The sequence below is a fragment of the Notolabrus celidotus genome, chromosome 13, assembly GCF_009762535.1.
Source record: "Notolabrus celidotus isolate fNotCel1 chromosome 13, fNotCel1.pri, whole genome shotgun sequence".
In the NCBI taxonomy this organism is placed as follows: Eukaryota; Metazoa; Chordata; class Actinopteri; order Labriformes; family Labridae; genus Notolabrus; species Notolabrus celidotus.
In genome coordinates, this window is record NC_048284.1 from 11403622 (window position 1) to 11418722 (window position 15101).

Sequence of the window (15101 nt, forward strand, 5' to 3'; positions counted from 1 at the left end):
GTTGATGGTACATTGATCAGGAATGAGTGTGGAGTAGCCAAAAATGCAGAATTTGCAATTAAGGATACATTTTTATATTCATAGTCTTTACATCTTCAAAATCCTCATTAAATACAGAACGTAGCAGAAGGCTTTGTTTTGATTGGCTCACATGATGACAGCAATTTTCACTCTCTCCCCTCACCTGATTCATCAGGTGTTTTTTGAGTTCTCATCATATTTTAACATTTGCTGATCCAACTGGCTTACAGAATGTTCTGTGTTGCTCAAATCTTCCATGAGGTTGATTAAGTAGGCAGACGTCACATGTGGAAGGTTTCGCTTGAAAAGAATGTGGCAGCAGTAGACTACGATATGATTCATGATTCTGGATTGCTGTGGTTTCCACAGCACCTTTATTCAATCTCTCACAGTTCCTGAGCAAATACTTTGTCTTTTATTCTTTGTCCGCATACATTCAAAACATACACAGTAATTTAGAATGGATTCTGGTGAATACACAAGAGGGTGTATAAAAATAAACAAACAGTATGATAGTTTCTGATCACAAATAAACAAACAAAAAGTAGCTGTCAGAAGCTGTTACATGAAGAAATACAAATCTCAGGACTGAACATTAACAGACCTATACACGCATTGAGTGCTCATTCTAATAGTTTGCTTTGCAGCTTGTGCTTTGGTCCAATGTCACTGATTTGAATGTGTGTGCATTATTGATGAGATAAATAACACTGGGTGACGACCTGTCTTTGGGGTAGTTGGTAACAGTACAAGGACATGTTAAGACATGATTAAAACTAAGCAAGAGCACACATGCTTCTTTTATCCCCTCATATACAGACTGCTTTATATAAAAAGTGCATCTTAATGATATACATTGAGTTATTTAAAAGTACTATATTCTCTTTCTGTGAAGCAGTAATAAATTCGTAGTGGTGTCCTTTCAATGAGGCAGGCAACAGTCTGTTTTAAAGGGCAGTACCAGTTAAGGTAAGAGCCTGCAGCAGTATGCAGAAGAGTTGCCCTCAGTAACGTTGTAACCTTCTTCTGCAGCTTTACCACTTCCCAGGGATCGGCACCCCGCATTCATACCAGCCCACGAATGGATGGGGTGTGCGCCGGCCAATGACTCCAAATGTAACTGGCTCCTGCCTGTATGCACGGTAAAATCCTGCAGAAGAAAGAAATGGTAAAGTTAATAGCCACGTATGAAAATGAACAAATACTCACAAATTCAATATAAAGGCAGCAAGGGTGTGTATAATAATAATTTAGCCCTTGTCAGAAATCCTTTGCTTGAGTTACGATGATTCTTCAGAGTCTCTTTTATCTGTAAGCTCCTATAAGAGATTTTTAGCTAGTTATGAAACAGACTGATTGATATGGATATCTCTTTATGACTTATAAAAGCAACCAAGACCATCAGCAACTAGACTAAGGGTGAGAATCAAAAACCGGATCCAACTTAGAACCGGTTCCAATTGATCAATTCCATCTGAATTGTGCACCTCAAATGTTACCGATTCTTCTTAACGATTCATTTCCCACCACGACGTCACGTCATGTCACAGTACGTTGCATTACGTCACACACTCTGCGACACAGAACTCCTTCAACCATGAGGAAACATGGAGAGGATAGTGTTTTTCCTCTCCAAATTCAAAGTATTTTCCTACAGGCTCCAGGGGCCACGTCTGGACTCAGGCGGCCCAAAATGAGGCACAGAGAGCGGGTAAAATAACTCCAGGCGAAAAGCGATTTTCCTCTCCAAATTCAAAGTCTTTTCATCCAGGCTTGCGGGGACATGTCCGGACTCACGCGGCAGAGAATGAGGTCAACCTATTGTTCAGTATGTTTAAGTTGAATATGTTCATGTTCAGTCTTGTGCAGACATAATTTTGGAAAAATAAAATGGTTCCTTTTGTTATGGAAGGCTGTGTAGAACTACTTTTTTCCCCCTCAAAAAAATACTCAGGAATCGTTAGGAGAATTGATAAGGAATTGGATTGATAAGCAGAATCGACACTGGCATTGACATTGATAAAATCATATCAATTCCCACCCCTAAACAAGACTGACTATTTCATTATTGATACCATTAATGCCTGAAACTACTGTTGCAGGGTAGGTGTCAGACAAAGTGATGATAAGCCTACTGCAGACACTGACCTTTTTACATTTTCCAAAGCAAACATTTTTGATGTGTGATATATTTGACTCTTTAAAAAGCGGAATGAGACACTGCTTGGACAAGTACATGACAAAATCAGCAAGGAGATAAGATGTTCAGTTTTGGCCAGAGGGGGCGCCAAAATCAACCCAAACCAAAAGTTGCTCACATGAGCTTTAAATGATCGGGTTTGTGATGTATAAACAGCACAGGGAATAGAAGGTTGGATTATATAATGCAATGGGTGTGTTCATTATTTTAAATATCAACACACTAACAACAGAATGTGTTTACTTAATCTAATACATAAACAGATAGTACAAATGTTACTTTGATTGTACAAGAAAGCCAACAACCAGTGAGTAATATTGTTCACAGTACAGGATATGACCTGAAACCAGTTATTTTATGGATGTTATGGTATTGCTCTATAAAGGTCTGCAGCCTGTTGCACCAGCTGTTGTCAAGTTGTGTCCTAAGTTAGGGTATAAAGTCCTCACTAAACCAAACGTTGAAACTAGTTAGTTTGTAACTTAAGTTGTGTCGTTGTTTGGTTGCACCACGGAGAAGTAAGGTTCATCTCAACTAGTAGACCGTAACGTCCAAACTAACCAAAACATTGTTGCAGATATGACGTTTACACTTCCAGCAGCCAATCAAAGGAAAGCACCAATTTTGATGCAGGGGATGTTACATTTTCTTTCGTGCCTAATCGTCTCAGAACTGACCAACAGTTTAAACAAACTTCTGCCAGCTGCCGCTATTGTCATGGAAAAACAACAGAAGGTACGTAAGTCTTGATAAAGTGTTATAGTAAGGTGATAACTATAGCCTAAATCCTTAATCTACGGTGTGTATAATAACAGTGATATTGAGTGGTAAAATGATCAACTACAACATAAGTTAATATTCTAGAGTACAAATCCTGGTCATCATATTTTCCCAAAGGATGTAATCTCTCATGGATATCACATTGCAGTCATAATATAGCTGGGAGAACCCTGTGTATCTCCTCATCCTCCAAATAATCCCACCTTTCAAAACGACCCTCCTAGCGTGGTCCTGGAGGACTTTACACCTGCTAGGAGCCAAGTGTAAGAATTAAGATGTAACTTAGGCTAACGTTGGAACCATCTTAGCTGGTGCAACACCCAAAACGTTAGTAGAGTGTAAACTCCATCCTAAATGAGAAATAAGGTTCAAACTAGTCTATGTTTGAACTTACGCACAGCTGGTGCAACAGGCTGCAGGTATAGTAAAGATAAAGGTCTGCAAGAACAAACAGATTCAGATTCTAAGATTTTGTCTAAAAACTGCAAACCCCCATTGGGTCCTCAACATGTTTTTATTTATGTGTAACCCTGGGTCTTTAAAGATAAGATCAATACAGCTGGTCCCCTTAAGAGTCAAGGAAATGGACTGCATGGAAAATATGACAAGAGGTTAGGCCTTAACCAGGGCCACAAATGTGTGCACAATGTGTTTACCTTGTGCTGAGGGCAGATTGTTTGAAAGGTAGGCCGGGCCTGTCCGACCGTCCCTGTAGGAGTCCACGAACTGGCAGTGGTCTTCTCCCTGGCCAAATGTGTCTCCTATACTGTAAAAAGGCTCTGTGGAGGGAAAAGGGACATGATATAGAATAAAGGGTTAGCTGATAGTGCATAAAAAAGCAATGGTTACTACTGATTCAAATAAGAGGTTAAGCCATGTGTTACCTCTGAGACCTTCTCCCATGAAGATCTTGTATCGCAGAGAGTTACACAAAACCACGCCCACAAACTTCCTGTACCATGTTCGCTTGACGTACTGGCTGCCCTTACAGCTGCTGTGGGCGGAGTTGTACTTGAAAGTAAAAGGGACCCAGATTGGTTCACCACCTGAGGAGAAGGAGGGAATGAGGGAGAAGATGCATCATTTTAGAGACTGTAAAATGAAAATAATTCCCACATTTTACGTATCTCTTCAGCTGTCCTTTCTTATGAAACCCAAAATAGCTGAAAAAAGTTAATTAAAAAAGTTCAATGGCTGTTTTTTCCACCAGTTACTCTGAGGGTAGCCAATAGCTAGCTTGAGATTCATCTAACGGCTTCAAAGGGTTTGAAAACATGACCATTACACTCAGGCCTCCATCCAGCAGGTGAGATGTACATATGCAGAGTGGGAAAGCCTCGCTTGTTTTAATTTATTATGATACATTCAGACTTTTACCTTTGTATTTAAACCCTGGATTTGTTTCCCCTTTCAACAGTGGATAGCACTCAAAAATAATGGCAGCCAAGCAGGTTTAACTCTACCTTTGAGTCTTAGGTCTCAACAGAGGAGAAATAAAATAAGAAATGAGAAGAAACTTGAATGTGAAAAAACTAAACTGAGCTGGGCTGTTGGGTACAAATGTGGTTATACATCTCATTTACTGTTCTGAGGTTTGGGGAAACACCTATGAAAGCTCACTACAACCACTGTCAGTACCACAGAAAAGAGCCATCAGATCAATGTTGATTTCCGTGAACACACAAATTCAGTGTTCCACAAATCCAAAATATTGAAATTATTTGACCTTGTAGATTTAAAAACTGCACAAATTGTGTATAAGGCAAGGAAAAATCTCCTGCTAGTATTCAAAGATTGTTCTTTGAAAGAAAAGTGTGGTTATAACTTAAGAGGGAAGTTAAGATTAAAGATGGTGAGAAGCTGTTGTATTTCACAAGGAGAAGTTGTTGTATTTCAATCTGTGGTGTAAAACTGTGGAGCTACAGCATTGTCAGAACATAATCCAGTTCAAGAAGAGGTATAAAGAAATGATTTTCATGAGGTACAAGGAGGAAGACAGGTGTTGATAATCACGAGGGGTTTACTTTTGATTGTCAGTGTAAATATGAAGATTTGACTTGTGGGAATGCACACAATGCAATTCAATGCCAGATAATAGTGAATAAAAGGGTAGGATTAGATAAGTTCAACTTCTTCCTACTCCTTTTCGCACATGTAAAGTAAAATGTTTCAGTGCTTGCAAATGGAACCGATTGATTTTGTTTCTTTTGTATAACTATTTCTTCTTTTTTACTTGTAGGTTTTTTTTCTATTTTACTTTTACATGTTCGAAATAAAGACATCAAATCTAAATCAAAATCAAATACAACCTCCATTAACGACTAAACATATACCAGTTTTTTAAGCTTTCTGTTCAAATTTTCACAACCCTTCTCATCCAAAATATGCAAGATTAAATGTTTTCTGCAATAAGCTAATATTCACCAACTTATCATCCAGGCTTAGTCATCTCTGTAATAACCACTTGGAGTATCTGTCCATACACAGTAGCAATCAAACGAGTGCTACAGATGGGGAAAAGGTGAAGGGGTCAGAAAGTGGCGTTATATCCTGTCATGTTGTTCAACCGAATGATCGTCCCCTCTCTAAATCTCCAGTGCAGCTTCAGAAGGACGAGTTGACCTGAAATCAGAGGTGTGCAGTCCGGATAGGAACTTACCAGGTGGCCTTTCGATGAGAAGAGGATCATCTGGAAGAAAGAAAGAATGCGGTCATTTCACCAGGGAGGAAAAAGCACAGAGACAGCAACAAATGTCTAATGTATCAGCCTCATTTTAAGAGCGTCTGACCCACAACACAAATATCGCTACACATCTGGTGGTCTGCTACGTGTGCAAGACTGGGTTTAAATTTGTAATGGCTTGCTTTGTGATTAATGAACAATGACATTTTTGTTGACTTCAATGAGGCTTGAAAAAACTTCACTGAGGGTTACAACTGTTGTCAATGGTGCGTTTCAGTGTTTATCCAAGATACACACCTGATTCAGTGACATAGGTGAGTGTTTCGCTGACTGGTCCCAAACCAAACACATTCTTGGCCTGCACCTTGAAGTAGTACCTGAATAAAAACAAACCACAATGTAAGGATTTAAGGAGAGATTAAGTAGTGAACGTGTCATTCGGCCTTTTTTGTTTTGACTGGGGGAAGGTGAGGAAAATGTTAATGATGGAAGCAGATGACTGGGCATGCTTTAGTCAGGCTGATTTAGTAGTCTGTTTTATATTGGTAGGAATCCAAAGTGAGCGCAGCACAATAAAATGGCTATTTGGCTCATGTTGAAGGGAGAAGGAGGAAGGGAGAGCGGAGGAAAGGGCAGGAGTGGAAAAAAGACATCTAGACGAGTGGAGATAGGAGCTAAGATAGGAGGGATAAGAGTGAAGGAACGAGGGATATGGAAAGAAAGATGGATATTTGTTGAAAGAAAAATGGCAGAATGGAGTCATGCAGTGAGCTCATTGCTAAGGAATAACAAAATCCTATCAAAATAAAAACAACAGCTCAACAGAACTGAAAGTTTCAGATTTCCATTGTAGAAGGCGTGTGCTTAGCCGTGCATCAGTGTGTGCTTTCCTCCGTTCTGCAAGGTCACATACAGTAAGTTCATGGTCTCTCAGTTTCAAGCCCAAAACTTTCACCACTTGCAGCCACGAGGCCTGGATCCAATCACCACAGCCACGTGAAAACAGTGACCAGAATATATATCACCAAAGAGACACAGAGAGGGAGAGAGGGAGAGAGGGGACAGCGAGGCAGCCGCTGAGAGATGATGTAATCCAAGAAGAAAATGGAGAAGAAATCAGACGAGGAAGAAAAAGAGAATGTGAGACAGAATAGAGAATAAACCACAGGGTGCCACATAAATTAATGCTGCCTTATTGTCCCCTCTTTTAATGACAATCAGCATACCAGCAGCACAAAGTGTATCCCAGCCTTATCACTCACTCCTCAGAGTCATAATGATTCAGCTGGAGGAAAATAGTTAGCTTTGACAACACCGCTATAAACTGAAAACTATCCTAAGATTCAAAACACGGGGTTTTTTAACTTCACAACAAAGCTGCACAATGTCTCTTGAGCCCCTCTCACACATCAACTAAGATTATTTCAGGACATGCAGGACCTGATATTTTCCAGGATTGCCTTTTAAACATGTAGCTCACAGCGGGGGACATATGGAAATAGAGAGGAAGGAGTGAGGAGTCTTCTATAATGGTGACTGCTTCTAAATCTGCCTTCCCTCTTCCCTTTCAAACTTCTCTCTACAGACTCCTTTCTCTATTTTCTCTCTTCCCTGGTTATAATAGAGGAGTAGGGGGAGGTAGAGCGTACAGCCGAACCTTGCAGGGCTCAGCTTTAGCCCAGACAGGCTTCTCGCCCCATTTCTTCTCCTCTCCCCTTAGAGCTTTTTCTTTTTTGCTTCACATGATGGAGCAAGCATGGAGGGGGGAGGTTCTGGGATGGTGGAGCTGACTGTTGAGCCTCCACAAGGTGTTTTGGGCCTGACTGGATGAAACACCAGTGAAGAGAGGTGCCAACTTGATGACCCCATTGATGAATTGCAGTTGCTGCCCATCTAGTTCCGAAGTCGGGGTGTGGGAGTCATAAGGAACCAAGTGGTAGGGTAGATAGTAACAGCATCATCAATACTTGCTTAAATGAAGCCTGGGTCTGTTGAAGTCGGCGATGCTGTTTGGGTTGGCCATTGGCAGGTTATGTAAGCGTGTCAGTGAGGCGAGCATGTCATTGGGTCACAAGTATCTTGTGTTTATTTCAATAACATACCCTGTGTAAGGACTTTTCAATACAAATGCAATGTAAAAACAAAATATACAGGCATCAGTGGTGAACAGTTACGAGAATGATTGCTCAACACTGAAAACTCTGCACACATGGGCTCTCCCAGACTTTAAGCAGATTTTTTATTGGTAGGTGGCAGGACAAAAGTTATCATAAAGTCGGGGTGAACTTAATCAGTCATGTGCTTTCACAAATGAACCCTTTCTATGACAATGTCTGGAAATGTTCAGAAGTGCAGTGCAAGTGTGAAAGGACCTTTAGTGTTCGTTTGATCAAATCAAGATTCATCTTCCAAGACAGACCAAGCGGCAACCTCCGGTCTCAAACTATGAAGCCCATGCGGAAGTGTTATAAACTGCAATACATCGAGAATCTGTTTGAGGCTGGTAGAAACACCGGAAAACACATACACACCAATTCAAAAAAGACGATCTTTGCAGCATTAATAAATGTGTTTACAGCCTGGTTCAAAAAATGGCTTGGCTCTACGTAGCTAATCTGTCTATCAGCTCACACTGTACAGGGGTTGAATTTTTTCTAATACGACGGTTCTGAAGATATTAAGATTACAAGTTTTTGCCCAAATAAGGACATGACTGACTTGACTCCCGGATGGGAACACATAGCTGTTGGCTAGGAGGCTCAAACTCCGCCTCTTTATGTCACACTCTGCCTGGTTGAGTTCTGCAATTCCAATATGACTGCCTGATTGGCTTCAAAACAGCGCTCAGGAACAGATGGGTGACGTCACAGATACTACGTCCATTATTTATACAGTCAATGAGACAGACTGAAGAAACAGGTCTCTAGGGGATACTAGGACTGGAACAAATGATGACTGTTTTTTTTTTATCTAATGGTTTAATATTTTGCCCATATGAATATAGAAGAAAAAAGGAGCAAGTATTGTATCCTGGAGCCTGATATCAAATGTCTTGTTCTGAGGAAGGCAATCAGATTTTCAAAGGGCTGAATTTACCGTATTTAAGCTCCTGTGTGAAACTTTTGGTTTGTGATGACTTTGGCGCCCCCTGTGGACAAAGTGGCACATCTAACATCTCTACTAATCTAGTCTTGTACACCTGTAAGTAGTTTCTCCCCTTGCAGTTTTTCAGCAGTCAAATCCATAATAACTCACTGTGAGTCTTGGCTGTGGGAAATGCAAATCAAGTGTGACTCTGCAGCATGTTGTAATTCACCTCTTCCAACACTGACTCAGGAGCAGCAACAACAGGCATTTCAAAGACCGGCTCAGAAATAATAAAACTTTATCTTCCTGGTCTGGTTTGCTTTTGATGGTCATATAAAGGCATCAGTTTTAACTTCAGCTAGTTTCATAAAAATCTCCTCACAGGATCTTTAGTAATATTTGCTTCAAAATTAAAAGTAAGACAGAGGAGTTTCTGAATATTGTGACAGAAATCCAGAATTGTATCATCTAGAAGGAGGACATGCCAGAGTTTTAAAGTGTTCTGTACTCCTTTTTTCAGTCTTATTAGCAGGAAAACTTGTGGATCAAAGGAAATGTGTCCACCTGTGAGTGTTCATACATGTACTTGTGTGCTGAGGTCTGTTGTAACTCTGTGTTTCTGGCAACCAGAAAGAGCCTGCAGCATGGGAAATACCAACAGTATCCCATAAATCATCCCCATGCCAACCGTAACCAAGGAAGACGCACTACAGTGGATAAAAACTTGTTGCCAGGGAGGTAGGAAAACCCTCTTTGCAGACTCCTGGAAAACTTTACCCATGCACGCCGTAGCTCTGAAGTTTGTGTCCAGCTGCAGGTGTTTGCTTTCCTTTCGACCCATCACCGCTCAAAACACCTCAAGCAGGTTTCATATTTCCACCAGGAGGAAAGATGCTCTGATTCCTTATGTGTGCAAACATCTGGAGCTGTTTTTACCTTAAATAACGGTTAGATTACTCGCTAAAGAGATGAATAAATATGATTTTTATGGAGTACCAGATGGGGAACGGCCACACCAGGACGTTTTGGACAGTCACAGAAGCACTAAAGTACTTTTCATCTCTCATCTCAGTTATTTTCTCTACAGATTTATGGGGTGTCAAAGAAATAAAGAGAGGTTGAGTATGTCACTGTACACTACAGCCCAATTTTGCCATGCTTGGTCCACCCACATTAAAGATACATAAAGAAAAAGCCTGTGTTTGAAAGGATGACACGTTTCACATAAGAACTTTGGCTGACACAGTGTTGTTTGACATAAAGCATAGCTGTACTTTCACCTTTGTGTCTGCCATTTATTCATCTCTCTTCCAGAGCGTGCCAGAGCTTCATCAAGCACATGACAGAAGACAATTCATACAATGTAACTTTTTTCATATACTGACTTATCATTAAGTAAACACACGTGGCTGTTCAGAGTCCTCAAAATGTGATTGCACTGTACATTTTCTAGGAACGACCCCATCTGTCTCCCTCTCCTGGGCCCACATGTTCAGAGCTGTTTCTATGCATTCACTTTGAAAAGCATGACCCATATTAAGACGGGATTGTGGAAACACTCTCTAATAACTGAAACAGACGGAGGTGACCGTATCTGTGTGTGTGATGAGGGGATGTGTGCGGTATTTTCGTTCCACTGAATTTTCCAGACTCTCAACACAGCGTGTTTCACAGCGTGTCACATCTCGATGCCGAGTCCAACACGTTTCTTAAAACTTGCCTCCATTCAGCCAAACAGATTGAGTTCACTCTGAGCGTCCTCCTCTCTCTTACACAAACACTGCAGTATCAGCATCCAACTCACAATCAGCTCTGATCACAGGCAGCCTGGGTTCGTGTTGCAATTGCACATAGACATGGAATAAGACCAAGAGCAACATGTAAATATGATCTCATACACAAACATCATGACAAGATGTGTATTCTGTGCATTATGCGATAAAGAGATGATATAAACACCATCAATCCACAGCCAAGCACCTGTAACCAAGACAGCAACCTGATCATAAACACACACAATGAAAATGTTTGAAAGTGTTTGTTTTCTAAGACTTCCATGTGTGAGAGGATTCTGTGAATCAGTGAACCTGAAAGTGAAGTCCACGTGGTCACATCAAACTCTCTCTAAATCTGTGTACTGTTTGCTTACATACAGGGCGGTGTATAAACACACTGCACGTGTTCTGTGTTACCTAGAGTTGGGTTTGAGGTTCTCAACAGGCAGGTGTGTCCCACTGGAGAGTCTGGAGGACCATCTGTTGTTGAGGACATCGTCATATGAAGCACTGTAGACCATGTATCCTGCAGGGAAAAACACAAAACAAGAGGAGGAAGCTGTGAGGAGGTAAAAACAAACTCTTATTGGACCCACGATACAAACACAAGGTTTAAAATAAGGCTTCCTTTACACATGCACTCCAGAAATGTTCACAAGCTCTGCCCTCCAAACTTTCCAGAGTCGGTTCTTCATTATGTCCCTCACAGAGTGAAGTCTTCCCAGTAGAACGAGAGGGGGGCATCATAAGAATGTACAGAAGACCTACTCTATGATGACAGGTTTTACATTTATATCACTGCAGACATCTTTGCTGTCCTTGTCATGAAAGTCATTCTCCTTCTTCAACCTCTGACATTCTTTTTCACCCTGTAACATGTCACTCTTAATTTAAGGTTTGCACATGTCGCATGATAGAAATTAGGGATGGGCATTTCAAGCCAAACTACTATACACTAATCGAATCGAATTGGCATCTATTCGACGATTATTCAAATAATCCCTCAATAATCTGGGCCTTTTCCTCCTCTGCCCCGCAACTGTGGAAGGCTCTCCCTGACCACCTGAGAGCATCACAGACCACCGACTCTTTTACAAAGGGACTAAAAACGTTTCTGTTTCAGAGGGCATTTCCTTAGTTTTTATTTCCCTGGTTTTATCCATAGTTTTTATCTGACCTTCCCTGCTGCTTTTACTCGTTTTTATTCAACTACAGTGTCTTTAACAAGTGTCTGCATTTTACTGTTGGTTTTTTAACCCTTATTCTTACTGTCCTTTTATTATGCCCTGTAGCACTTTGAGATTTGTTGCAAATGTAAAGTGCGTGATAATTAAAATATAATATAAATTAATCCCAGACTCATTCTGACTTCTTGCATACATTTTATCAGCAAGAAAAAATCTGGATAAAGTTGATATGAAAATCATAGCTGTTTGTGAGCACACATGAAGCTCACCCTGACAATTTCAGGAAGTTTTTAGGAGTTTGGTGCATGTGTGAAAACAGCTTAACGAAATAAAAGTGGAATATAAGTTGATGCAAGGGTGTGACCAATCTTTCCTTTGACTGGGGCAGTCCAACAGGGGCAATGACTTAAGCAAGAGTGGCATGTAGATTGTGCGCACACACACACACACACACACACACACACACACACACACACACACACACACACACACACACACACACACACACACACACACACACACACACACACATAAATGGCTTTGAATAACCATTCATACCATTGACTGTATAAAGCATGGACATAGGTTCAGTGACGTAACCCATTGGTTTCTAAAGATCTATTTTAAAGCCCAACGATAGAGGGCACCATATTAGAAAAGCCGACTCAGCCAAACTCTTGGTTAACCTATAAAATGGCAAAGCCGATGAGCTCTAGAAAAAAAAATCACTTCAACTTCAGACTTCAAGGGGGGGGGGGGGGCATTCCACCCCCTGGCCAGCTCTCCAGTCAGGCCCACAATGTTTTTCACCTAAATGCAGATGAGAAAAATAAATACCACCATACTGTCTTAGATAAAGCTTATTAGCAAACAGCAAATCCCAGTTAAGGATCTGGAGGTAGCACCAGATAAAGGCACTCATCCCCTTTTGCCTTTAAAGTGTCCCTGGTGCTAGTTCTTGGCTGGTCCTTGGCCATTAGAGAGCCACATCATGATAACCCTGCTCCCAGCTCCTGATGTAAGCTGTTCCTTCTTCTAGCCCAGCAAGGAGTGGGTACTCTGGAACCGTTTATTCTGGTTTAGGGCCAGTTCCTGGGGGGCCAAAACACAAAGGACTGGATCCAGATTAGGCACTGGCTCCGAACCAGCCCTGGAACTAACTTTGTGTAAAAGGGGTATCAGATATCAACAAAGGAATTTGGGCGAGCCACCCCATGGCCATGCTCTGGACACTCCCTTGCATTGAGGTTGAACTGAAAGTAAAAGGAATCCGTTGACACTTTTTGTCAGGCGTAAAATAAGATTATAATTACCACCATCTTCTCTAACCTCGCTCAATGCAAACAGTGGAATCAAGGGGTAACAACTACCTTAGCTCAGTCCAAAGATAACAAACCCAGCTACCAGCACTGCAGTAGCGTGTAAAACTTTCTTCTTTCAACATTCAACTGTGAAATCCTTCTTTGAGTTAGTGTCACATTTAAAAACACTGCTACTCACACTGACTATTCTCCAACATGCCGGTCTCTCAGTCTGTTTCTTCCTCTTCCTGTCACAAAGACTTATCCTGTAAGGATCCCCGGGTCACGCGGCTTTCCATGATTCTCCTAAAAACCTATAGAGACCAGCTCTGCCGCACATCAAACTACAAACTGTTTCTATTGGACTTTAGAGTTTGAGTTTCTATTTTGACTGGAGCCTCACCAACACAGCTGGCTGCTGACAGAAGAGAAGGGAAATACTAGCTACTTTATTTTTCTTCTTCTGGTTTTTCATTCCTTCTCCATTCTAAACTTTTATACAGATCTTGACACAGTAGTGCTTAGATTCCTGCCTTTCACATCTGCTTCTGTGCTCTATTTTTTCTTCTGTGTACATCAAAATGTTTCCTTCAGAGTTGGTCCTTTTAGCTCAATGCACCACTTCTTATACTCAGTGAATAATGTGTTTGTATAGCACAAATCCTTTAAGAGAAAGATCCTTAATGCATCAAAGTAAAAAGAACCAGAAGTATGGTTGTAGTAAAAACTCATACAAATGTCACTCATCTCTAGAGCCCGTGTGCAAGCAGCTGTTTCCATCCACTTGTTTTGAAAGCCGTGACCCATAACTCGTAAGACGGGGGTTGTGCAAACACGCACTGATAACTAAAACAGTGCGTTATGATTGTATCTGCATGTGTGAACTGTACCTGCATGTGCGAATGGATATCACCATGTCTGTTCTATTTACAGAGGATGCTTTCGCAAGACTGCAATCCACAGTTTATGAGGAAAATTCACATATAATGCTCACAGAGTTTTGGGCAGCCTACCTTCAGTGTCATCCATAACTGCATGGAAACTCTATTTCAATATGAAACACGTAAAATAAAGTTGTTTCTGGAATGCAGCAAGCCATCCAAGACAAACAGAGTCAGACAAAACTCTTGAATTAGGAGAAAATGGTGAAAAAGGGGAAAAGTATTGAATTCCAATACACACTGAAGTGATAACAGGGAGGAAACATCAAGCGGGAGGAAGAAACTAACTATCTGTTTTACACATCAGAGGACACACGAGCCCTCAGCATGACCAGGAGCTTGTGTCTTCCTGCCAAAGAAAACCCAGCCACGTCTATTATGTCTCATACAGTGCGCTGTTAGTGTCAGTCTCCTCCGTTAGCTTCAATCCCCATGTGTCACTTTCTAGGCAACAGGAATCTGCATTTGCCTGAAGAGCTCTGTGCGTGCTGAGGAGACCTCTCCATGTTTTCATTACAGTGTTTCTTTAAAGTGATTTATTCACAATAAACAGCTGGAGTGAGTTCTTCACGTCTCAGTCAGGAGGGATGCTGGTAGCAGGATAAATGCATGATCTGAACCGCTAACGGATGATAGATTGATGACACAGATCCACAATATATCTTTTGTGGTTTTACTTTGTGTGTTTTTTTCTTCTAGTGTAAATAAAGGTTTATACCAGATACCATAAATAACACGAGGTGAGCTTCATCCATCCGTATAAGCGTCTCTAAATGAGAGGTGAAAACCAGAGTGGGAATGCAGCACATTTGGAGAAAGCTGAATATTGTAAAAACATTTTACCATTGGCTGATGTACAAAAATGATTTATGGAGGACAACCATATCCTATTGATTCAAATTGAATCCAGCAAATAAACCCTGATGTAAGTCTGTCCATGTGGACTACAAAATGGAACATTAATTTACAGAGCGTATCCCATGACTAACGATAAACTGAGTTACACCTGGTCAGTAAGCCAGCATCACTACAGACTGGCTGCTCGAGGGTCTGACAACCAACTCTCACGCCACAATCAGAGGTTTTGGACGACACTTGGTGTGGCCCACCCTTGAATGTGCAAACA

General features: G+C 41.1%; 1 protein-coding gene across 1 annotated transcript in view; it reads right to left on the reverse strand.

Moving 5' to 3' along the window:
- Positions 1-266: 266 nt before the first annotated feature.
- fndc1 (fibronectin type III domain containing 1) overlaps positions 267-15101 on the reverse strand; it is a 53905-nt gene continuing 39070 nt past the window's right edge. The window contains exons 17-22 of the mRNA XM_034699476.1: positions 10964-11072; positions 5982-6061; positions 5661-5690; positions 3886-4047; positions 3658-3780; positions 267-1171 (exon numbers count right to left, since the gene is read on the reverse strand). Of these exons, the coding sequence (XP_034555367.1) occupies positions 1056-1171; positions 3658-3780; positions 3886-4047; positions 5661-5690; positions 5982-6061; positions 10964-11072 (620 nt within the window). The 3' untranslated portion in view covers positions 267-1055. The remainder of the gene's footprint in view (positions 1172-3657; positions 3781-3885; positions 4048-5660; positions 5691-5981; positions 6062-10963; positions 11073-15101) is intronic.